We start from the raw sequence: 24,102 nt of genomic DNA on the forward strand, positions 1-24,102 counted from the left end.
ATGTCATGGGTTTATTCGACACTTTATCAGCAAGTGTGGCACAATAGTAAGTTTCGTTTTGTACTGCTGTCGGTGTTGCTCTGTTCTGTTCTTCCTCTAACAATAATTCCTCTACGCTTTCCCATCTTTGCCAGCTTACTGTTCATGCGATGGCGCTTGAGAGTGTTGTTGTTACATATCTTTTCTCCGTTGTATATACAGCTTATGATAATACGTTTCGTTCTGTGATTTGCCTCATGTTTGCGTCAGATGATCAAGTATGATGTCGAAACATTTCTCTACTCTCGGCGATCATTGATTGAGACTCCCTAAGATATCAACTAAATCTTTGTTCTAGAAACCTCACTGGCGTCCTAATTTTGGACGCTCTAGCTTTCATTTTTCTCTTCTAAAGTTTTCTTTATATCTCATAAGTCCTCTATTGAGACTATTGCTTAGGACTTAGTGCCCCGAATGATTTAGTTATTCATTTCTAGAAATAAATGAGTGCTACCCTCGCTCCCTCCAGCTACATTTTACCCTTTTTTGACCTCTTCATGTGATGTATTTGTGTTCGAATTTTAAATGCTTTGCTTGCAAAATACAGTTTATTTTGTGAAAATGGTGAAAGATTAGTTTTGAAATTTTAGCATCTAAGAATGAGTTAGTTCCGTATTCATACTACATAAGAGGTCCCTTCTTAGAAGTGTTTATTTTTTGAACTGTACATTTATGCATATGCTCCGTGCAGTCAGACTCTCGCTGCACATATGTCTTTTCTGCTTTTGTTTATGGTGATGTTTCCGGTTTCACAGCGTCCCCCGTGGTGTCGTAATCGTCCTGCGTGGCGGTGTGCTTTAATGTACATTCCTAATTTTCTTCTTTGCAAGTGTACTGATCAATTTCGTGCGTGAAATTCTAGTCGAATTTTGAAGAAATCTTGAGTGTTTTTGCAGAGGATTTGTGTCTTAATTTGTAGGTTCCTCGACCTTTGTTTGAGGAAGAAATCTTGTTTGCATCCACCATTTTTCCCTTAATTAACTTCCGTTCGGAACTGCTTTTGTCCTTCGTGGATATTCGCTGTGCTTTATATGCTCTGCTTCGTTGGTTCTTCGCCATATGGACATCTCCTCGCGATCTCTCACGCGTTTAATACAACACCAAAAACCTACTAGAAGTAAACCCCTGAACTTTTTCTATCGTTTCGTCCATTAAGGACATTTCAGAGTGGAACTCCTTTTTGGTGCCAAGTTTATAACAGTTACTGCGCCACTGTTTCCGCTGTAGCAGTTCTACTAAAGTGGCACCCATTAAACAAGAAATAGAACCTATTTAGTGGACGTATAAGTTTTTATTTGGTTTTTGTTAGAGGGGATGCATGAATGTTTGTATGAGTTGTTGTACGCCACCACCGATCAGTTTCTCGTGATCAGTTTTGACACTGTTGACCCACACACAACTGTTGGCTCTTTTTCTGACATCTCACCATTTCTCATGACGAATTGATTTGTGCTCATTCACTTATACTATTTAGACGCGAGAAAGGACATTTCTTTCACGAACGAGTTCTCGTTTAGGGAAATGGTGCCTGTTGTGACAGTAACTACCTCGCACTTGCGCTTGTCTTTTATATTCTGCGTGTTCAGGAAGCAAGAAACTGATTCTGTAGTTCCCATTAGTCGGAATTTTCTTTCACGGTGCTATTCGGTTCGTAAAAAGAGTGCTGATAATTTTTGTGCGTGTACTACTAGTATTTTTTACTATTCTTTTCAAAGCAGTAACTTTTGCGAAGTATTAAGTGCATTATTTCTGAAGAAAACATAACCCTATTTCTTTTGAATGTGAAACATTCTTCCAAGGATATCAACAGGAAGCGGGAGATTGCAGGAAAGGATAATTGAAAAAAGCGGTCCTATGATTTAATTTATTTCATTATTCCAATTCCATCCCTCAGAGAAGTTCCGCGCCAGATCACACACAAACCGCAGCTGTCGTGTAAATTTATGCCTCTAAACATGCTTTTTTGCTTCTTTTCGTATAGCCTTTTTTCTGTAATTTAAAACAGTGCATCCTCTCATCACACTTTTTTCCCCACTCCTGTTGGTAGAGATTTTTGGTTATCCGCTTTTTTTCTCAACACTTCTTTTGCAGCTTCTAAGGTTAACAGTTGAACTGTTTCACTTTCACACTTCAACTTCCTGCTTTCAGGGTCTGCATGCGTAAGCGCAGTACGACTGCTCTGCGCACTGCTGCACCAGCAGCTATTGCTCCGCATCGAATTCCCGTTCTTCGCACAATGTATATAGTAGCGGCCACAGTTTTGTTTTTCTTTCTGAATCTCTACTTCATTTACGTATACGTGCAAAATAATTCGAAGGACGACCTAGTAAGGTCATTCGAGAAGTCTCATTTGTCACCTTCGAAAGATGATCCGCGACAGGTAAGATCTTCGTTCTTTGCAAGAATATTCTTAGGGTTTTTGGTTCCATTTTCTTGGTCGATTCAGTAAGAATTCTATAATATTTTCATTTCATTCCTAATAAATTTAGACAAGCTCATCTACACAAGGAATCAATTTTCATTCCTGTGACATCAGCGATGCATTGGCTCTCAACGCTCTTAACAGGGCGAAAACTGAGTCGTGTCAGAGAAAAGTGAGTGTTGAATTTTGCAGAAGAATGTAGGCTCGTGTGGTACCTGCTGCTGGCAAAATATCTATAGTAAAAGAAGTAGTTGTTGCAGGTTCATTGACATCAACTGCTTAGCCATTTCAATGTGGTCAAAGTATTTTTGGCCGATTGCTGTGTGTTTCATTCCTCCAGAAACAATGACTTCGTAAACAATATGACAAAGTTATAATGACTTGTTCTAGTTCGCGCAATTAATTGCAATTGCGACAAGTTATAAGACTGTTGCATTAGCCCATAGAGAGTCAAGCAGTCATAATATCTATAATTTGATGAGAGTTCGAAATAACTGATGCTCTCGTCTTCTTCCTGAATCCATTTAAAATGGTCGATTTTTCAGGCAAGGGGGTTTCTTCTCAGTCGAAGTAAAGGTTCGGTTGAAGATGGGCGTATACAGGTAATAGTGCAGAAAGAGCACTAAGCGTTCTCTTCCTTTTATGAATCGATCGCTGAAATTCGTGTAAGTACAGAAAGGACGGGCAAGCGATAATTACTAGTTTTGAGAACATCGTGATGTAGTAAGGTTGGCTCTTCAAAGACCAGATCTCTCCCATTCTCGGAACTCCAATCCAATCACTTCTTTTATAGAGAGGTTTTCAGTAGCTCGCCGCTTCGACATTTTCTAACAAGGATTGCGATAATATCGAGAGGGGCATCCAATGTTACAACGCATTCCATCTTCGTTCTCACGTCGTCGTCAAGTATCAGAATAACATTCCTATTCTCTTTTTTGAGATGTTCCAGCGTCTCATAGTAACCCTTTTCCATCAATGTGCTTGCGCCTTTCTTTTCTCGTCTCTGCTCCTTGGCGCTTTCTTTTAATGTGTACGTACGGAGAGTTCCGCAACTATGTGTTGCAATAATTTTGAAAAATCGTGCTTCTCGAAACTGTTAACATATTGTTCATGTTTCTGTACTTCTTTTCCTTTACTTTGAATAAGGAACACATTCACTTTTACTTTTTTTCGAAACTTTTAAAGGCATCACTCCACGAATCTGAGGTCGTATGGATTTCAGGTGGAGTATTTGTATACGACATTGTAGATTATGGAGAGGGGGTGATTCCGTACATTTCTTCCTAATTGCCGTAAAAAACGGCCCGGAAGATACGGCTTCGGGCGTTCTGGCGCACTATTTTCTACAAGGAATTCGACTGGAGCGCGGCAGCGTTGTGCGGCGCCGCATCTTCCGGGCTGTTTTTAACGGTAATTAGGAAGAAATGGACGGAATCAACTCCCTCTCCATAATCTACTTTCCCGTAAACGAGTACTCCACTTGAAATCCTAAAAGATCCTAAAACATTTAGGCTAGCGACAAAAGTACACTTTATCTTCTCTTGTTTTTGCTCTGTTTATTATTAACGTATTAGGGAGTAAAGTAATGCTGTTAAAAGCCAAAAGTAAAATAATTATTAGAACCAAAGCTCTCCTATGTCATTATGAGGTGAATGCAATGAAGGGCATAGAAAAATACAGTGTTGACTACTGCAGTAAACAGCGCGAGCTGTCGCCCTCTCGCGCTGGAAACAGCTTTTTGTAGCAAAAATACCGAATGCAAGAAAGCAGTGTGCTTACGAAAACTTTCAACTTTCAAATTATTACAGAAGGAATCCACAGATGATCCCAAAAACTTTAAGAATATCTTATCATATGTAAAAATTCTAACCTGCATGTATAAAAAATCCTCAGCTGTCAGATTTTTAACGTTTACATAGGAAGTAATGTAACACAGCAATGTAAACAATATCGAATGCTTGAAACTACCGTTCAAAGTGTACCCACATCCACAATCAGCACTCACCAATACTCTCGCAGTCAAGTTTTTGTCGCATTCGTGAACATTGAGAGGTAAATTTGGCGCAAAGATGCAAATAGATGATAAATTCGATTGTAATCGAACAATTATATCGGCGAGCTATGTATATTCATGATCAGCATCGTCATTATCTGTAATACCCAAGCTCCGTTCAATTCCACAAATGAAAGGAGGAACTTGATCATCGCCAGTGGAAGTGTTCAACCTGTTCTTTCCCTTGTCTCCTACCTCATCGCTGGTCGCTTGAGTGCTGTTTAAAATGTTGCTCTGACCACCTGTTCGAATGTTGTCTTGTCTCGCTCGAAAGGTTCGCTAACGAAAGCCCATCCTCAGTGGTAACCGTCGGTGCCCTGGAGTGCTGTGAATACTGAGGTCTTCCGTAAAACTGTCGAGGTAACTCCTTGGCGTACCATGAATTGAGTTGGGCTCAACACGTTATGCACACGTAATCTAACCTCCCTATTGGTGCCGAGCCAAGATCCGGAGCATGAGTTAGAATCGTAATGCACAATAACAATAACTTCGAAAGTTGAGGGTTTTTTTGAGTTTTCTTAGTAATTTTTATTTCTGCGCAAATTATGTTTTTGACCCCTCTTGACTTTACTCCTCCCATCGTGCCTACCCATCGAAGCTTACGCGGAACCCGCTTTTTTGTTCTTGGGGAACCATCTTAAACTGTCTGTATGGTCACGGTCGTGTGTGCTAGTTTCTTGAATACTCCAAAATTAGTTGCTTAAAGGCATCACCCCACGAATCTGAGGTGGTGCAGATTTCAGGTGGAGTATTCGTATACAGGATGGGAGACTACGGAAAGGGGGGGGGGGGGTGATTCCGTCAATTTCTTCCTAATTGCCGTAAAAAAACGGCCTGGAAGATACGGCTTCATTCGTTTTGGACGCACCATTTTGTACAAGAGGTTCGATTGGAGCGCGCCAGTCTTGTGCGGCGCCGCATCTTCTGGGCCGTTTTTCACGGCAATTAGCAAGAAATGGACGGAATTACCTCCCTCTCCGTAGTCTCCCATCCCGTATACGAATACTCCACCTGAAATCTGCACCACCTCAAATTCGTGGGGTGATGCCTTTAAGGGATGCATAGACCTCAGGAATAGTCAAAGTTCTCTCTGTTCTGTTTTGGTTCATGATCAAAACCCGATTTCAAAACGCTATCGATCGATTTTTAGTCGTTTATATTTCTTCAATGAACGTCTTGTTGTCCACTACGATTGGCGATTGGATAATCGAATAGTGACGCTATATTTTTTTAATCCTATCTTTTTTCTCTTTTGTCCATTTGATACGAAACAAGTTTAGATTAGTGATGCTGCCTGCAAGCTAAAGAACGGTCTTTTTCATGACCATTTTCCCGAGAGTCAGTGTGGGAATCACGGTTTGTTTATTTCTGCTTGTTGCTCATGTTTTTTTTCAGTATACTAAATGTGTTAGCTCTACACGTGCAATTTTTAGAAGGTCTACTAGTAAATTTTCGCCTGGGATGTTTTGAAGACAACAAGAAAGACCGAGCTTTGAGTGGATTCGCTTACGAGTTCAAATCAGACAATTCTGTAGAGAAGTGCCGATCAACTTGCTACAGAGCCGGTTTCATATATTTTGGTAAGTATGGTGGCAGTAAAGTTGATGTGAGAGGTGTATCCATCAACCTACTTTGCATTCAATGGCCCAATAAAAAATTGACATGGATAGAGAAGTTTGCAGAGAATAGTTGACCAGTTTCGTTTTTTTTTTTAATTTCTTCCACTTCTTGCTCTTGTAATCAAATCGACGCTTGAATATAAAGTTTTATAAGGAATTTTCGTGAAATCTTGAGGGATCCTACATCATTATGGCGGCCGCAGGTGTATACACCATACTCGCAATCGGGTCATTATACTCATGATTTAAAAACTTGGACGTAATTTCAAGCGATTATGCTTTTCTTTCATTTTATTTCTCAACTGATCATTTCTCTGATAACGTTGGTTCATGCATCAAAACTTCCTGCATGTAGAAGTGTGACTATACTGAAGAAGTGACCTCCAAATTATACGTGCTGTTAGAACCTGCAGCAAGGTGTCCCTCCTCATTGTTAAAGTGATGACGAAGACTTACAAGACAGTTGTTATGCGATCGAACTTTGGGGGAAACTGAACTAAAGCAAATGATAACATAATATAGTGCACTTGTTATTCTTTCTTGCAGATGCAACAGCGCCTATTGTCCTATTGTTTTTGTGATTGATTATTGAGTCTGTTTTGAGGGAATTCTATCCTCATATGGTCAGTAATACTGCGTCCTTTAATCACGGTCAAACTAGTACAAATTAGTTGACACTATAATAATTCTTTTTATGTCTTAGTCATAGAGCTGGAACTTCTGTTTACCCCTTTCCTTTATTTGACTTTTTCTCCCGCAATAAAACTATAGATGTGAATGTTCAGGATTAGAGTTCGGACGGGAATGTTTTTGTGGAGATACATTAACAAAATCTTCTCTTGACGAGACGAGATGTACAGAATATCGCTGCACGGGGAATTCTTCTCAGTTTTGTGGTGGATTCAATGCAGTCGAAATTTTCCGCACTGGCTTAAAAGGTGTGTTCACCTTCCTTTTTCACTTTGATAAGTTGCAGAATTGTTTGAATATGTTTGATATGTGAACAAAACTTAAGATTCATTTAGAACCACATCCCATGCCGAAAGCGAGATATGTGGAGCTGACCGACTCTGACATTAACTTGAAGATCCCTAAAATACTCTTTCTTTTGCAGCTCAACGGAAGGAACGAACGCCAAGTTTGCTTATCTTGTTCCTCGTGAACTTTTTTTTTTGCTACAATATGTTTTTGCTAAGGTGAAGCGCCTCTTGAAAGCTCTGTATTCACCGCACCATTATTATTACATCCACGTAGACCAGCGCCAGTTGTATATGCTAACAGGCAAGTTGGCTTCTATGGTGATAATCTATTATTGCAAAATTTGTGTCCATCTTTATTTTGCAGATATTTTAGTCTTTTTTATTTTACTTTTTGATTTCCTAGAGTTTTTTTCTTAAACTAAACCAAACATTTGCAGAAGTGAGAGCAGTTGCAGCAAAGCTACCAAATGTTTTCGTTGCTCCTGATGCTCATAGTACTATTTGGGGTGGTGCTTCCCTGCTCACCATGGTGCAAGGTGAGATAAAGGTACATTCTATGTATAGTTGGGTTAAGACGACATGAAACACGGTGTAGTTGCGTAAGCACGTGCACTCGAAGCGGTGAAGCGTAGCGGTTAGGATCGAGGGAGCACCCCTGCTAACATCGTTCTTCGCTAAAGGTCGCGATGGTCCAACCTCGATTCCAACCGTTTTCTCCGCCGTGCACCCTCAAGGGCGCAACTGTACCGTGCTTCATATCTTTTTTACTCGACTATATGTGCTGAGGAATTCAGCACATTTTACTCGTCATTACACAAACTATTGCTGTTGAACTCTTAAGATGACGGTGCGAAAATGTGTACGGAGGATTTCCTTGACACATTTTTGAGCGAACTATGGAAAAAGTGCACGAAAAGTTTCATCCTATTTTTTGCTTTATTGGACGCACTTTAGTGCTGCAAAATATCAGATTGCAGGGAATATTGTTGTTTCATAAGTGTTTATAATTGTTCTTCTTAGAATGTGTAACTTTTCTGCTGCATTTATATTTTCTTGTTATGCCAACGAGGTTTAGGTGAAACTTTTTTATTGGCCTGACGTTCCTAAACCTCGTTGGCAGAACAAGAAAACATAAATACACTATCAAATGCCGAGGTTTCAAGAAGAGAGGACTTGAAAATTGTTGGGTTTTTTCTGCTGCAATTTCTCCTCTGCTGTCAAATATTTGCTTGTTTTTTTTTTCTGTTTCGTGATTTTGGTCTCATCCGTAATTTTACAAATATTTGTTACAGATGCCATTAGACGATCCATTGCTATACCATCTTTGTCGGATTGGAACTACTTGATCAACTTGTCTGAGAGCGACTTTCCGGTCCTAACACTTAAGGAGCTTGAAACCCAATTACGCTTGTGATTCTTTCTCTGTTCTTTTCTTACAAGCAGTATTGACGTCTGTGTTTCTAACATCCAATTTCGTCCACTTCTGTAGAAATCCTGGGAAGTCGTACATGAGCAGTCATGGGTACAATACGGCTAAATTCATACAGAAGCAAGGATTCGATTTTGTGTTCGTTGAGTGTGAGAATAGGATGTGGAGGATTGGTAAGAGGTTGGTGCTTAAAATTTGATGTCATTGTTGGAATTTCCTTCAGTATCTGTTCCATCATGGAATTTATCTGTACTACTTTTATTCGCATATCTTCACTTTGGCTGGAGGTTGGTGTGCGCTGGCCATCATTCTTCATGAGTGCAGTTGCGTGGGTATCACAGCAGCTGCGATCTTTTTCTGGTTCAATAATTATTTAACTCTACGAAAGGCTTCATATCTCACTCTTTGGAAGCTACTGGTCCGCGCAAACACTAAACAGGAACACATGCTACTCTTTGTTGAGATCTGTAGAGTGGGAAAGTTCATCAGCAATAGGTTCTTGGGATGTCTCGAACGCTCGAATACATTTGATTGGGTTGTTCGCGAATAAGGTTCTGAATACTCGCATGATTCATTCCCTTTATAGAGATGAGTTCCCACGCAATCTACGCATTGACGGTGGTTCCGACTGGATAATTCTACACCGAGACTTCGCCGAGTATTCGATATCAGAAGATGAACTGCCAAGGAAGATGCGTACACTTTTTGGCAGCGTTATTCTTCCTGTTGAGAGCTTTTTCCACACGGTAAATTTAAAGAAAATATACGCTGTTGTTCGAGGTTCTTGATGGAGGACTTTCTTGCATTCACCTTATTTCAGTTAGCTTACAACTCTCGGTTTTGCAATAACATATTGGGTAGTAATCTAAGACTCACAAATTGGAACAGAAAACAAGGTTGGGTACAAGATATTTTCTATGAAACCTATCTTCGTTCTTTCTGTCTTTCTTCGTTTTTCAAGGTTGTCGCTGTGAAAGCCTCAAAAAGATCGTTGATTGGTGTGGTTGCTCTCCTCTGGTTTTTAAAAAAGAACACACCTACAAGTTCGCAGTCGAGGTTCATTTTCTCTGTTCTTTTTTTGAGCTCTGTAAGTTATAGTTATAAAAGGATCTCTTCAGAATGCGAAATCAAAACCATTCTACATCGCACGGAAATTCGAGAGTCTCATTGATATTGACGCCGTTGCACAGGCTGAGGAGCAAGCATTGCGTGACAGGTGAGCGTTCCAGTGTAACATGAACTTTTGTTTTGAGGTTTATCTCATGACGTTTATCCTCCTGTTTGCTGAAATTGAACAGGGGTGGTAGATATGTGTGTTGATCTAAATGTTCTGTTTTTTTCCAGACCTCATCTCTTGCACTTTTCTGATGTAATGTTCAACGTAACATTCGTGAACCATTATAAGGCAGACATTGACGGTTATTGTAAGTGACATTTCTTCACTTATCTTCTATTCCTTCTTTTTTTTTTGAAAGATGCTTTCAATACTAAGCAAACACTGGTACGGTTGGGTCAAAACTACGTGAAGCTTGGTGCAATTACGTAAGCGGCTGCATCCGAAATGGTGCGGTGGAGCATAGCGGTTAGGATCGACGAAGGACCCTTTCTAGCACCAATCATCGCTGAAGCTCACACCTCGAACATAAGAGCTAGTTCCACCGCGCTGCTTTGAACGCAGCCGCTTACGCAACCACACTGAGCTTCATGTTGCTTTGACCCGACTTTATGTGAGTTGGCATTTCGGAGGATCATTTCCGATAACAATAATGAACGGCGTAAAAGGGGTGTGTATGAGTTGGATGTATGACTTTGTGAACGATTAAGGTAGAAACTAGTAATTGCAAAACTACACGTCAGTACATTACGCACTGGCGGTTGCACTCCTGTTAATGTTTTAAAAAATTTGCAACCATTTTGGTCACTGTTGAAACTAGATTGAATGGCATCAGACGTATGGAAAAAAAACATAACTAAATAAGCGGTGAAATGATGAGATTCCTGAAAACTTTGACATTTGCTAGAACATGTAGTTAATATTTCACTTCAATAGTGTTTTTTTTCTATTATACCCAACGGGGTATATAAAAATGATGATTATTCAGAAACGTAAATGAAGTAGATTTTAATGTGAATCCTGAGGTTCCTTCAGCATGCGAGTAGCTGGAACGTGGCCGTGGAATTCAAAATCTAGCTGATTTTTTTTCTATCAACTTCTTATAGATAAATTATGGTGAGTAATCAGTACGTATAGTACGAACTTGTCGCATAAGTCCTTTCTGAATGACTGTTTATTGCAAATATTTCAAAAACTAAGGTATGCAGCATCCTTGTTCACTTCTCGGCACTAACACTCAGGTAACTTGTAAATGCTCTCCTCAGACGTATTCTTGCTGGGACTTGAAAAAGTGGGCGACTGCTCTCCTCATCTCCGCAGCCTCGAAATTCTTTCCATCAAGGGAGTGCTGGAGTTGGTTGAAGGTCTGTTAATCTGAGGAAGCGAAAACCTCAAGGTTGCCCTGTCTGGTCGCCCAGGAAGCGATTTTGTCCGCGTGTGCGACCGATGTGAACCTTCAGCTCTTTTACTTGCACAACGAAGGTTTGCACATTATTAACTTGCTTTTTTAGACAGGAACGCCCAGCACTACATTCTATTCTTAGGACACTAACGGAAGAGGAGCACATTTTTTGAATGGACTTCTCATCCCGATGTATCCATGTCTCTCTCTCTCTCACAGTTTTCTTACATGACCCACATCTCCCTTCCATTAACGAGCCCCTTGGGAAACCGAGCATTCTACGGAGAGAAAGAGAAGGAGGGAGAAAGAAGAAAAGATATGTGCTTTTCCTTCCAGCAAGGTCAAATGCAGACAGCTCGTGGAGTACCCATCGACCGAATTTCCTGTCCTTGTCAATGTTCGCTTGGCCACGTGGAGTAGTCGAATCCAAACGTGTTTTCTAATTGTTTAGTGGTGCCATACGGGTCCTCTTCCAGAGGCTTCTGTAACTTGTCGGTGTCCACCTTCTCGTGGCCGACTGGACCGCTCAGGACACGTGAAGTACGGAGTCATCGAAAATCATGGAAGAGGTTGATGGAGCAAGCTGATGTGTCACATAAAAGTTCGCCGAGTGTAGAACTCTTTTTTAGTTGATGTTAGTTGACAGCATCTGGGCCGTGCAACGGGTTTTGTGACTTTTCTTCAAACCATTCATTTCAAACAGACGAGACATACGCTGTCGTTCTGAAAGCTAGCAATAAAAAAAGCGCTAGACGTTATATTGTTCATTTTCGTTTCACTCTTCTTCATAGCAAACGTTTTGGAATATTCTAATGTCTGAATTAACAAAAAAGAATTTGCCAGATCACATGTTGTTGATGAGAAACGCCGTCACTGTTCCAGAAATCTTATTGTTAATTATTTATCGACTGGTTTCTTAGCGTCGCACGGATGGTATTTTAAATTGTGAACGGTCGAAATTGATAATGCGGCTTCCTGTCTCTTGCATTTTTATTTTTCAGCCCAGCACTTTTCTATGATGGCCCAATCGTTGTTATCTATATACACCCAAGATGTAGAGTTTATGTCTTTGCTGAGAATAGATGTAGTGAGGATGCATTCATCAGCACCTCATCAGCTGGTCTTCACAATCCAGGTGCTCTTTATTCCCATTTACGTCTATGTCTGTCATACTAATTTTTGGGAGGCGATAACGCTTCATGATTTTGGGTACTTCATGCATTATGTCAAACTCTTGACTTCAGATACGGAATTCTGATGTACCCTTGCAACTGTTAGTTCAGCGCCGGCTGGTTTCTCATATAGCATCGCCCGCTATTGTGGATGGGTTCAAGCTCGAGGTAACTTTTAGTTTCTCATTTCTTTGGGATAATCTTTACTCAATTTATACGAAGGGTGTCATGGCTGGCACTGATATCGATCACAAGGAAGAAATTTTCCGAGGAGCTACAGCCTACGCTGATGTAGTGAGTTTTAGCAGTTATCCAAATGTCGATCTCAGTAATAATTTCCTCTTTCTTTTAAGATGTCATCTCCCGTTATTCTTTTACGTTGGAGTCGAGTGCCCGGAATGGCCACTTCCGTTAATGAAACTAAGACTAGTCCTAGTATTCGGTTTCTATGGCGTGGTCCAAAACAGAAGCTCATCGCAACTCAGAAACTTCGCCCGTATGATTCTATAAATGGCGCTCAATTTGCCGCGCTACAGTTAAAGAATCTGAATACGTCGAATCTGGAGTCAGGAATGTGGAGCGTTGTTGTTCAAACTGGTGAGGAGGTTTCGTATTACTGTTTTCAAACTACTATTTACATGACATACTGTTGAATATTCCTACTTTCTATTATTCCGTGAACAAGGTTCGTTCGCGATATCTTGAACTTGCACTCGCAAGCATGAATTAATGCAAGTGAAGGGAAAATATAGTCGGGTCAAAACGATATGAAGCACGGGCAGTTGCCTAAGCAGCTGCGCTCGGAGCGATGCTGTGGAGATAGCGGCTGGAATCGAGGTGGGATCATGGTGAACTGCAGAGATAAGTGGCGGTAGCTAGGATACTTACACGATCCCAACCGCTACGGTCCACCGCGCCGCTTCGAACGCCTCCGCTTAAACTGTCCGTGCTTCATGTCGTTCTGATCCAACTATCAGTCCATGTAGTATGTGAACCCCAGTTATATTGATCCCTCTTTTAATTAAAGGCCCAATTCTCTTCCTAGAGATTTTTGGCGTAGAATTCTCACCTGCTCCTCAAGAACAGTTGCTGCAATGTATGTAAAAAATTATGAACTGGGCGAAGATGATCTTTCGTTGTTACATTTTATGCGCTTTAAATTAAAACAAAACGAAGCATGAGTGAACTAAATTAGATGTTTTGTGACGCGTCAACATAATAAGGAGCACTGTCGCATCCTCTTACATTGCGTAGTCGACCGTCAAAATTAGGGCAACAATAAAAATAAATGGGAAACTCCGTCTACGATTGACTAAGGATCTGAGACAAGTCTGGCTTTCTATCACTTCCACCCTTCAACCGTGTTCGAAAATTGCTGGAAAAATGCAAATTTTCGAAGTTTCGAGATTTGCAGTTGTGTCAGATGTCTTTGTCATCATCCTTATTGATCTTGTCTTTTTTTCTGACGGATATTATTATATTGTTGTCCTAAAGTCAGATACTGGGTGTATGTAGCCGAACTGTGTTGTGTTTTGGTTTACCTAATAACACGAATTTATAACCGGGTGGTATAGTGTAGTCGGTAAGAGGTTCCGCTGTCGCTGCAGCATGATCGATCAGAGTTTCGATTCCGCCCTTATGTCAATCAAGCTTTTCATCGGGGTCGGTAAATTGGTACCAGACTTGTCTAGAAGGACAGAAACACTGATTTGACCCATTTGACCCTAGCTCAGGAATTCACTGCATAAGCTAGTTACACGTTTTTAAACCACAAACGATTCTGAATTGAAGTGAACGCGGTGGTGCATCCCGAGCGGATTGAGTAACGTCAAACACTTTATCCTTTTTCCTTGAATTTTTTGAACACGATTTTAATTGTTTTTTTCTTTCAGATACAGAGGATTCTCCAGAAATAATTGCCTCTGTGTGGCTACCGATTTACTCGACGAACAATGCTTCACAGTTCCAGTCCCTAGTTAGCAATTTTTTCGTGATACATGATAGTTGCACGACGACATGTTCGTCCACAATTTGGAGCACCTTTCATCCTGATCCTAAGTCGGATATTCTAGTAGGTTATGATAAGAATGCAGAGGCATTAGTATAGTCTGTGATTTGAGTTTAAAGGCATTGTTGAGAGTTTTATACAATGGAGAGATGTACCTTCTGTGATGGACCTTTCCTTTTTTCTTTCATTTCCATCTTTTACTAATACTTATTGATGTTGCTAACTTGTTGAATTTTTTTGCTACATATTATCATGTTTGACCATCACTTTCTTTAGAATAGCTGTCATATGATTACTTCTCACTTTACAGTATTAATGTTCTTTTTTGATTTCTCCTAAGCTGAAATATTTTCTAGGGGTATTTCAGAGCAAATTCTTAGTTTGTCATGTTATCGCAATGCTCTACTTTTTGCGTCCCCATTTTATTCAGTCGTGATTCCTTTCACTTTCCCAATGCCTTATTGTGATGCCGGTGATGAATGTCTCAGATCATATCTGCGATAAATATCTTTGAGTTTCATGGAAGCGTTGGTGGAGAAGATAAGACGTGATTATCGCTAAATGGGTATATAGCCTTTCTCAAATTTCAGGAGTAGATATAGAAAATTATTGCTGTATAGGATAATTAACTTTCTTTTGGGTTCTGGTTTATTGAGTTCGGTAGTGAATCCGGGCAACTAACAAAGAAGGGCTTAGTACAATGGGCATCCGTCAATCATGAGTTCTCTATTTTGATCTTGATTAACAAGTCATTCATAATTTGATATTAGCTGGTGGCTTGGTTCTCGTTGAAATATGATGCAGCTCACAGTAGCAGCTAATGTTGCACCGAGTGGGGCAATATTCACTCTGGAACTACAACATATTTCTTACGCTATTCAAACTTCTTTCCACAGGCACTCTCTGGGTGAATGGAACGAAAGGCTCTATGCTTTGTGCTTGGCCGGTTGGTTCGATCGGCACAGAAGATAATTCGCGGCGACCCGGCCGCTGTTGGAGAAGCGGTTTCGCTCGTTGGCACTGTAAACGAGTCTATGGTCGGTAGGTGCACTGTATCGTATTTGTTAACAGTACGCAATTGTCGACATGATCACCCACAAGGAGCAAATAACTTGAACTACTGCACTAAGTACATCACAGTGTTAGTAAATACGTGTTGTCTACAGTGTTCCTAGCCTATAATCGGACGTTTCTTAGTCCTAGTTTATGATGCCTGGTATGGATCCAGCTACTTGTGTTTTCTCAGCACTACAGATAATGTTAGAGTGATACACAAATATTATCTGGATTACGAAAGTCTGTTTTAATTTTGTTCGAAATAACATTTCAATCTTATCTTACCTGTCTCCTTGTTGTTTTCCGCTTCCTCGGACAGACAGTCTGTAATAACGCTTGCGTTGCGATCATTGCGATCATCATGCGATCATTCAAGAACTCATTCAGTACTTTCTTCTTTTTCGAGAAAGAAGAAAAGTGTCATATTTTTCTTCGAGAAACTTAGCGAAAGGATCACTTCAGCGTCATCACTGTGTCAGCGCTTTCCCTGTCGTCTGTTTTGTGTATTGCAGCAACCACTGTCCCTTGTTATTATCCTTTATCTGACTTAGGATAGTGTTCGCAATCCTTTCTTTCACTTTTGTCTAGAGGATTATTATATGGAGTCAAGTGACGTTGATCGCAACTTCTCCCTGCCTGCAAAGTGTTCAGGTTTCAGAAGCGTAGGTCAGAACGGTGGTGTTAAAAAGGTGGTTGCAGGGAGAAGTGAGTTGGTGTACACCCAACAAAAAGTGGTACCAATGGCGAACTAAGTAGGTTTGTTGAGGTCTGAACCGCCAAGCAGGGTTCCTTGGTCTAGCAATTACGTTAGTCATAACGTTAAACACCTTAGTTGACCATTAGTTAAACACCTTAGTTGACCATTAGTTAAACACCTTAGTTGACCATTAGTTAAACACCTTAGTTGACCGTGTCATATTCTTGTCATTTTTGGTAAAAATTGAAAAATTTTTGCAGGTAACAGCTTTTATTCACACACTGATTTGGATTCACAAGGTTGCGGCTCTAAAGAGGGCCGTTGGGTTAAAGGCAACATACCGTGAATGTGACGTTTTATGGATTTCTCATGGAAACCTTCTACACGGGGTCGGAGATATGAACGGAACCACATGGGGAACCACGTGGGAATCGTTTTAGTTCCTACAAGGTGCGTTAGAACGCGCCTCTGTGTACACGTTCGGTTCCCATGAGTGGGCTATACATTAGTTTAACTTAAATAGGCTGGTGAGGAGACCTTATTAATCCTCGCTCGTTGATGCGGCGCGTGCATAAGAGTGGTGCGTTGCAACGACAGTCGTTGTAAAAAAAAAACGGCGACTTCCGGGCCGTTTTTGACGGCAACTGCGGAGAGATGAGCGGAAGCACCTGGTTTTCCGCAATCTGCGATCCTGTATTGAAGCCTTCCATGAGAGATCTATGCCACATCGGATGCATAGTATACTGACTTCAAGTGAGTAGAGCCTTTGTGGATGCTGTAGTGAAATCCTCCAAGAAATGGGATACTTCGCAGCTATCTGCTTCCACTGCTCGTAGAGAAGACTCTTTCTGTTGAACCGCCACTTCCGAAAGATTTCCAAGAGATCGACATTCTGTGACGGGAGCCTATTTTAGCCTTTGAGGCAAGCTGCTTTCGATGCATAGCGTGTGCACTTCTGAAGCCACGTTCAAGAAGTTTGTAGAATGGTTGACCATTTCGTGGGTATAGCCGAGGTTCGTTATGTTGTAACTTTTCCACATGTTGGTGCAGACGACACCTGTTAGCACATACTTCTGGTGAATAGCATCACGGTTCGTGAAGCTGCGATCGTCCATAACCTTCACGAATGCCAGCTTCGTTCCAACCTGAATATCTCTAACAAGCAGTCTTTGCGAACGATGCCACTAGTATTGTAGTTACGGCGCACAATGAGCGCACATCGCGAAACTACTCATTTCACTGAACGACGTTTTTTACATTGATCTCCAACGTTGACGCCGTTTCCTTAACGAACCGGAGTTCTTAGGCGAAAAAGCAGGTGTCCAGGAAGATTTTGTGATCGACACGCTACGTTTCGAAGAAAGTTCCCTTCAAGTATCCGATCTTATACGGAATTCCACGAGGGCGGCACTTGCGTTTGTAGCAGTCAAATTTCCAGCGCACATCTTTGCGATCGATTGCTTCTGGCTAACGTTTCGGCGTCGTCGCCTTCTTCAGAGCCTGGAAAATCAAAGGCAGGTGTAACCTACTCCCTCAGACGCCTCGTCATCCCACAAGATATGACTTAGCAAACAGATTATTCAAAGGCAACGTCAAAAAACAGACCACCATAGCGCTCACCTTGATAGCCACAAAATCGTAATGTTAGAGGACCACTAGTTGTTAGTATTGCGCAGTTAGTAGTAACTAGTAACAATGCACCCGCCTCTGCCGGTGGATCAAAACCCGTAAAGGTCTTGATGTTATGCCAGCTCGATGGTCACATCGATACATTCTTCTTTACGATTCATTAATGAACTTTTGCCTGCGATTGATGTTTTTGATTTTACGAGTCCGTCTAGGTGCTCTTTGACGCGGGTACATAGTTGTCTTCTTGTTTCGCCAATGTACTCTGCCCCACATAACTGACAGGTGATTAAGTAGATAACCCCTGACACACCGAAGTCACCCTGCCTCCCATTTGGACAAACGATGCAGTTAGGTGTCTCACAAGGCTTGTCATAGGGACGGTTGCGGATGAGCTGTTGCTTCAGGTTCGCAGGTGGTATGTCTACTACTTTGACTGAGTCTTGCAGAGCCGCCTGTCGTAAGATTGCTTGCACTGCATTGCTCATCTCATCCGAAATAAAAGGAAGGTAGAAGAGGATCTTTGTTGTTTGTTCTACCATGTGGTACTGCCGCTCATTTATGTGGCTCCGATTTGAATGATAAACCTGTGCTAAGTACGCACTGTACTGAGATTTTCCAGGTTCTGAAAAAGGCGACGATGCCGAAGCGTTAACCAGAATGAAGATCAATAACTATCTTGGTTCTGCTCAAAAAGTAGCACACAATCTAATTCTACGATGCCAAGATTCAAGGTCGAACTTGGGACTTATTCCCCAAATTCTTTTTTGGATTTCGATGCAAGCTCCATCCAAATAGTAATTATGGTAAAATCACGAAAAGTCAGCAAGGTAGCAGCACCTATTTTTGCAGCTCTGGAAATGTTTGTTTGGAAATGTTTCCGTTGAGTCGGCCCTACATACGGCGATTTGCGGAAATATTTCCCAATCGTCTTCCAGCCAGTAGGAAGCCACAACGAATTTTGAATGATTTTTTAGATGTTAGGCTTCCAGACAGACAGGTGGTTACAAAGACACTACGACGGAATTTGTCGAAAAGTGATAATTTTTAGTAAAGGTAATTATGTCAATTTACGTAATTACTAAATCAACTAACTCTGTTTAGTGAATCAGACCTCAAGGAAACTAAGTAGGTAGCCATTAGGGACAATTCTAGGGTACCCTACCCCTCCCATTTCCCTTTTCTCCGGTGTTTACAGAGCCGGACGTCCTAGATTTTCCCTAAACTACTGACGACCTTATTTGTCCTATGCCAATCACTTCCTCCCAATTAGCTCTGGTGTAAGTTCCTTATGTTTCAACCTAGCTGCACTACCTCAAGAGCATTAAGAAATGTTTGCTGCGTTGAACGTGAATGAGGTGTAAGGGACCCATTCATTTTTCATAAACATAGTCTTTTCCAGGTTCAGCTGAGGATCGATCTTTCCATACGTTTTCTGAATTCGGCCAGCATTCGATCCGCTCCGCACTTACATGGTGTTATAAGATAAATTTATTAACGAAGCAATGATGTAACAGCTGGGCTTCGACTTTCACTTCTGGGTTTTCTAGTGTGATGCTGAATATTATAGGTGAGATTGTATCTCCCTCTCGGACTATTCTTTTCACGTTGACGACTATGCTACTGTATAGCTGCAACAGTCTGATTGTATTATACAGTACTATTTGTACAGTCGACGTAGGACAAACTATGAGAACATGGCGAGGCGAGGCGTCCTCGATGAAAGGGTCTCACTCTAGTATACAGAAAACTCCCTGAATCCCTCTTCTTTTCGCTTTTTTGGGTTTTCACTACTTTTTTGCTCAGTTGCGTCTGAGTGGACCTACGTAACTTTAACATAGTTCAAGGTTTTAATTAGTTTTGTTGTTTGTTTTGTTCCTGGGACCCCTCTACAGTCATGGCTTGTACGGACATACTTTACTTCCTTTTTTTTGCGCAATTGTACACGATTTTCATAATTTGTGGTCGTAATAAAAAGAAAACCTTCGCTAGTTCAGTAGTTCCTCCTCATTCCAAGGCGTCTCAAAGACGTCGCTTCTTAGGAAAGAATTTCTCCACTCATTTTTTGTGTGGTCGTACATAGTTAGCACTCTCCTGGAACGGATTTTGGGATTTTACTATGATTCCAACCACAACAAACTGCTAGTCATACATAACTGCTTTTATTAAATGGGAGAAAATTAAATTCCTACAAATTCCGATCTCAAAGGCCACATAGTGGCAAAACAAACGATATAATTAATTGAAAAGTACTTTATTAAGAGTAAATCCATTCAGATACTCTTGTGCAAAAGAGATAGCGAAAAACCATGGAAAAGCAAGATGAGAAAAGGTCCGAAGAGTTTTCCCCTGTAGAGAGAGCTCAGGACACATGAAGCAGTTTTATGTACTGAGTAGAGGCATTTCAGTTGTCCTATTTTGAAGTAGCATGCATGTTCTCAATCTCAGCTCTATAAAGGAGTGATCAATCGTGCTGCACCCTTTCTAAATCTTGCTTTCTCAAATGGCTATATTCTTCTAATGTTTTTTCGACCAAGTTAAGAAGCACTCCTTTACAGGTCTTTTACTCGACAAACAGTAAGGATGCTAGGCGATGGTTGCCGTTTTATGTGCGGAACCCTCTTATTTATATTGCAGCACATTCTTACTGGTTCTGTATTAGTTAGAAACTTTGCATCCTGACAGGTAAGTTGTGAATAGAATTGTCAGCGAATTGTATAGCTGGCAGTGGGTTCTTCAGATGTCCATATTTAGTTCTTAGACCGATGAAATGCAATTCTTCACCGATATTGTTTCAAAAGATAGGACCTATAAAATATCATATCTTTCTTCAAGTGGTGAGTGGACTTGCCTCACGCAAAATTCGGACCAGAAACTGGCTGATCTACACGGCATTTCTCGATGCAGTGCTCACTCCAGTTGAGTTCTGGAAGGGGAAAACTTTCTATCTCGACCACTTACGCAGCTTAGATCTCCTTTTTCGCTTCTCTATAAAGTTTTTCGAGTTGGGACTAGAGTCTACAGTTGAGAGCAGCAAGTGTTGTTCCGAGGTGTAATGTTTCCATAGATAGTCGTGTTCCAGTAACTCGGTAAAGGAGAGTCAAAATGACATGAAGCACTGTGCAATTGCGTAAGCGGCTGCGTTGGAAGCGGCGTGGTGAAGAAAGCGGTTGGAATAGAGGTGGGATCATCGCGAGCTGTTGCGAAGAATGGTGCCAGCAAGGGACCTACTTCGATCCTAACCGCTACGCTCCACCACACCATTTCGAAAGTAGCCACTTACACAACTGCACCGTGCTTCATGTCGTTTTGACCCTACTCTAACTACTATCACATTGCTAACTTTTACTCGTAAGCTAGTACTGTTTTAAAGGCAGTGAGTGGCCTCTGGTTCTGGTTGTCCTTTTTTGGTGTACTATCATAGCTAGAGAGGCAGTAGTGTTCTCTTATTTTTGTGGGTGCGGGGTAAGCTTCTACATAGTTCAACTCCTACATATCTAAGTAATAGAACGTTGAGAAAACCCCCATACTCCTTTTTGAGCATAATGATGAAACATGCCCCTCTCCTTCCCTTCTCCCTAGAGCTACGAAGGAAAGGCTAGATAAGCACAAGTGCATAAGCATAAGCAAGCATGGGATAGAGTCGGACCCTCCTTCGGTGAAGGAGGTATAGCTCATGGGATGCAGCTCAAATGATGAGAATCTGTTCGCCAACCGTTCAAAAGTGAATGGAGTCCTTTTTTGAACTGTTCAAAAGTGAAGGATGTTGAGATCGCTTATAAATTTGGAAGTAGCAGTTGGAGCAGAGGGACTATCGCGAGCTGCAGCGATGGGTGTTGCCAGCAAGGATTCTTCGCTCCATCAAAGCACCTCGAGAGAAACTGCGCACACAATTGCATAAGTGCTTCATGTCGTTTTGACCCTATTATACTTAATCCTCAATGTTATTGTCTCTAAAGTTTAGTTCAGGACGCATCCTGTACTCTTTTTGTATTACTCGCACTCGTTTTCACGTTTCTCTACAAAACTCAGGGCCCTGATTGCGCTCCTATTTGTTCTTATTTCTCTGTGTTTCTCCATTTCGGTTATTTGCATGAAATTTTGCAAAATTTATTTCGGGATAATGAACTATCCCAAAGATTTTCCTAGGAAGTTATGTCGTTCACGTCGTTCACATGCTTTCGTTGTTCGAGTTCTGGATTTTTCTCAATATTCTATTCAAGCATTACATGATTTCATTTCAAAGACAACTATCGAACATAGATTTATCATTGTTTTCTCATTTAGAACAGTTCTTTCTTCTTAAATCGTGGATATAAGGATCTGGAAAGAACTCTTTCAAATAAGTTTTCATTATCATTATTGTCTGAAATATGTGCAAGACTTGCGCAGGTGAAAGTTCGTTATATTGGAATCACTTTCACCTTGCAGCATTACGCCTGAAATGAACCGTTTTTACTTCTACTTATTCTGTTGCACCTTGTTTATTTGCCCTCTAGAGAACTTACACCATAATACGTCCCAATATCCTTCTATTTGATATCGACCTTTCTTCTTCTTATTCATCTTTTCTTCTCCTTCCTTCGCCATCCTCATTACTCTCCCTCAAAAACTCTTACCATATATCTACCCGTATATCTAATGTAACCCCATTTATCTGCTTGGGCACATCTATTCAGTCGGATAAACCATGTTGAAGAGGGACCCAGTGCACCGCGCTATATGTGAGAGTCGTTGAGTCCTGTTCCCTAAACATGAGTAATTAGATATACGGGGATATATATCAAATAGAAGGTTAATGAGTCCATTTTTGTTGGACGTGTACAATCAGTATCAGAAAAGACCATCAATATTTCAATGTTCATGAAGGGAAGAAAAATGTGGATATCAGCATCATGAGGAGTGCAGGAACGGATTTTCTGGAAACGTATGATTTTCGCTTGATGTTGATCCAATGTGTGATAGATATATATATATATATATATATATATATATATATATATATATATATATATATATATATATATATATATATATATATATAGCGTTATTTGTATAAGTTGTAGTTAAACGATTCAGTAAGCAGTTTTTATTTCTAGCAGTTCAGTGAGTCCAACAAATATTAGTATTAATTAACCAATGGGCGCTCCCCCTCTCCTACAGCACTGTTCGAATAACCAGCGATCGGTGAACCGCACGACCCGCACCTCCGACGAACGCTCTGGAGGGTCGTCACGCGCCGGTCGGCTGGCACGAGCGCACGAGTTCCCCTGTTGGACTTGTTTTGCTCAATTTGGTTCGCTTTGTTTGTTTGGTTGTTCGGGCATGTGTTTACGGTACAGATACTTTTTAACCATATTACATTAGCTTCGCCCCCGGTCTTTGTGATTTTACTCGTACTTTCAGGCGAATTGCCTCATGTTGACGTTTGCGCCGCGCAGACATGCCCAGTTCTATTTGGTCTCGTTTATGAATGCCCCAATGTGCACGCGTCCGTATTCGGTTTCACGCGAGTTGGGGAAAGGATCCCTCTCCACGACCACCCGACTATTCATGGTTTCATAACCGTTCTCAGAGGAGCAGTAAAGGTTTGACTCCAAGCTTATTTTTATTGAATTCTAATACCCATCTATCTTCAAGTTTTTATTTCTGTTTTCTTGCTTACTCAGACTGTTGTTCTTTTTTTTTCTTTTTTCCATGTTTTCTGCGCTTCTTAGCAAAGCTTTTATGACTTTTGGTCCTTAGCGAAAGTAAAGCAATAATAAATCATAATAAATAATAAAATAAAATAACAACAAATCCCAAATAAGCGTATAATGTCTGTAATTAATTTGATCTTTATTTAGGTGAGGTCGTTCTCATTCTTGGATGCCACTGGCAAGCACTGGTCTGGCAGTACAAAAGTTCGGTACGAAGGGGAGAAAATAGTTAGTAAAGGAGATGGCTGCGTAAATTTGCATCCTTTAAAAGGTAAGAAGTGGTTCGGTTAATCACAGATTGTTCATTTTTAATTACATTGAACTAAGTTAATATCATTCAAGGAAATATACACGAAATTACTGCATTAGAAGATGGATCATTCTTTTTCGATGCCTTATTACCAGGGTATGATGAATCTCGTGCGTGCTCCTATTTTGAAGCACCTGAAGTATTGTTGTATTCTTATTTTTTTCATTTGTTACCTGTTGTTTATGATTTCTTTTTTAAACAGAGTCTTCCATTAATTGGACGTGAGTGCGCTGTCAAAGAAATTGGTTGCCCTTCCAACTACTTTTGCTACACTATCCCTCTGGAACCTGTGAGGCAACTTTGAGATTTTTTTTACGGATCTTACTCTTTGTCTTACCTTTTTCAGTCGTTTTTTTTTCAATTTTTCATTCACACATTTCTCTCCTTACCCGATGAAATTCTGAAGTACCCAATTAACTTTGTTTTCCTTTTATCCTTTTTTTTTCACGACATACAGGGTACTGAGCTATGTTCCA

The 24,102-nt window shown here is 40.7% G+C and overlaps 1 protein-coding gene across 3 annotated transcripts; it reads left to right on the top strand.

Annotated features, from left to right (window-relative positions):
- Positions 1 to 23,930, top strand: RB195_015328 (uncharacterized protein; the record flags this gene model as incomplete). 3 transcript variants are annotated; one of them, XM_064205990.1, is made up of 27 exons in its annotated part: positions 1 to 46; positions 2,188 to 2,277; positions 2,367 to 2,419; positions 2,529 to 2,633; positions 5,795 to 5,870; positions 5,948 to 6,094; positions 6,919 to 7,071; positions 7,159 to 7,271; positions 7,330 to 7,414; positions 7,551 to 7,649; positions 8,406 to 8,523; positions 8,603 to 8,722; positions 9,129 to 9,288; positions 9,363 to 9,438; positions 9,504 to 9,598; positions 9,661 to 9,758; positions 9,887 to 9,966; positions 12,060 to 12,193; positions 12,303 to 12,398; positions 12,453 to 12,524; positions 12,584 to 12,827; positions 14,123 to 14,205; positions 15,204 to 15,279; positions 23,024 to 23,205; positions 23,464 to 23,587; positions 23,659 to 23,765; positions 23,829 to 23,930. In XM_064205990.1, the coding sequence occupies 27 exons, from the start codon at positions 1 to 3 to the stop codon at positions 23,928 to 23,930; spliced, it is 2,934 nt and encodes a 977-aa protein (XP_064061869.1). The 3 variants fall into 3 exon arrangements, with proteins under 3 accessions (XP_064061869.1, XP_064061870.1, XP_064061871.1); XM_064205988.1 differs by lacking the exons at positions 1 to 46; positions 15,204 to 15,279; positions 23,024 to 23,205; ... (1 more) ...; positions 23,659 to 23,765; positions 23,829 to 23,930 and having other exon boundaries at positions 2,195 to 2,419; positions 14,123 to 14,337; XM_064205989.1 differs by lacking the exons at positions 1 to 46; positions 2,188 to 2,277; positions 2,367 to 2,419; ... (17 more) ...; positions 12,584 to 12,827; positions 14,123 to 14,205 and having other exon boundaries at positions 15,150 to 15,279.
- Positions 23,931 to 24,102: the final 172 nt, after the last annotated feature.

Source organism: Necator americanus, chromosome V, assembly GCF_031761385.1.
Source record: "Necator americanus strain Aroian chromosome V, whole genome shotgun sequence".
Classification (NCBI taxonomy): domain Eukaryota; kingdom Metazoa; phylum Nematoda; class Chromadorea; order Rhabditida; family Ancylostomatidae; genus Necator; species Necator americanus.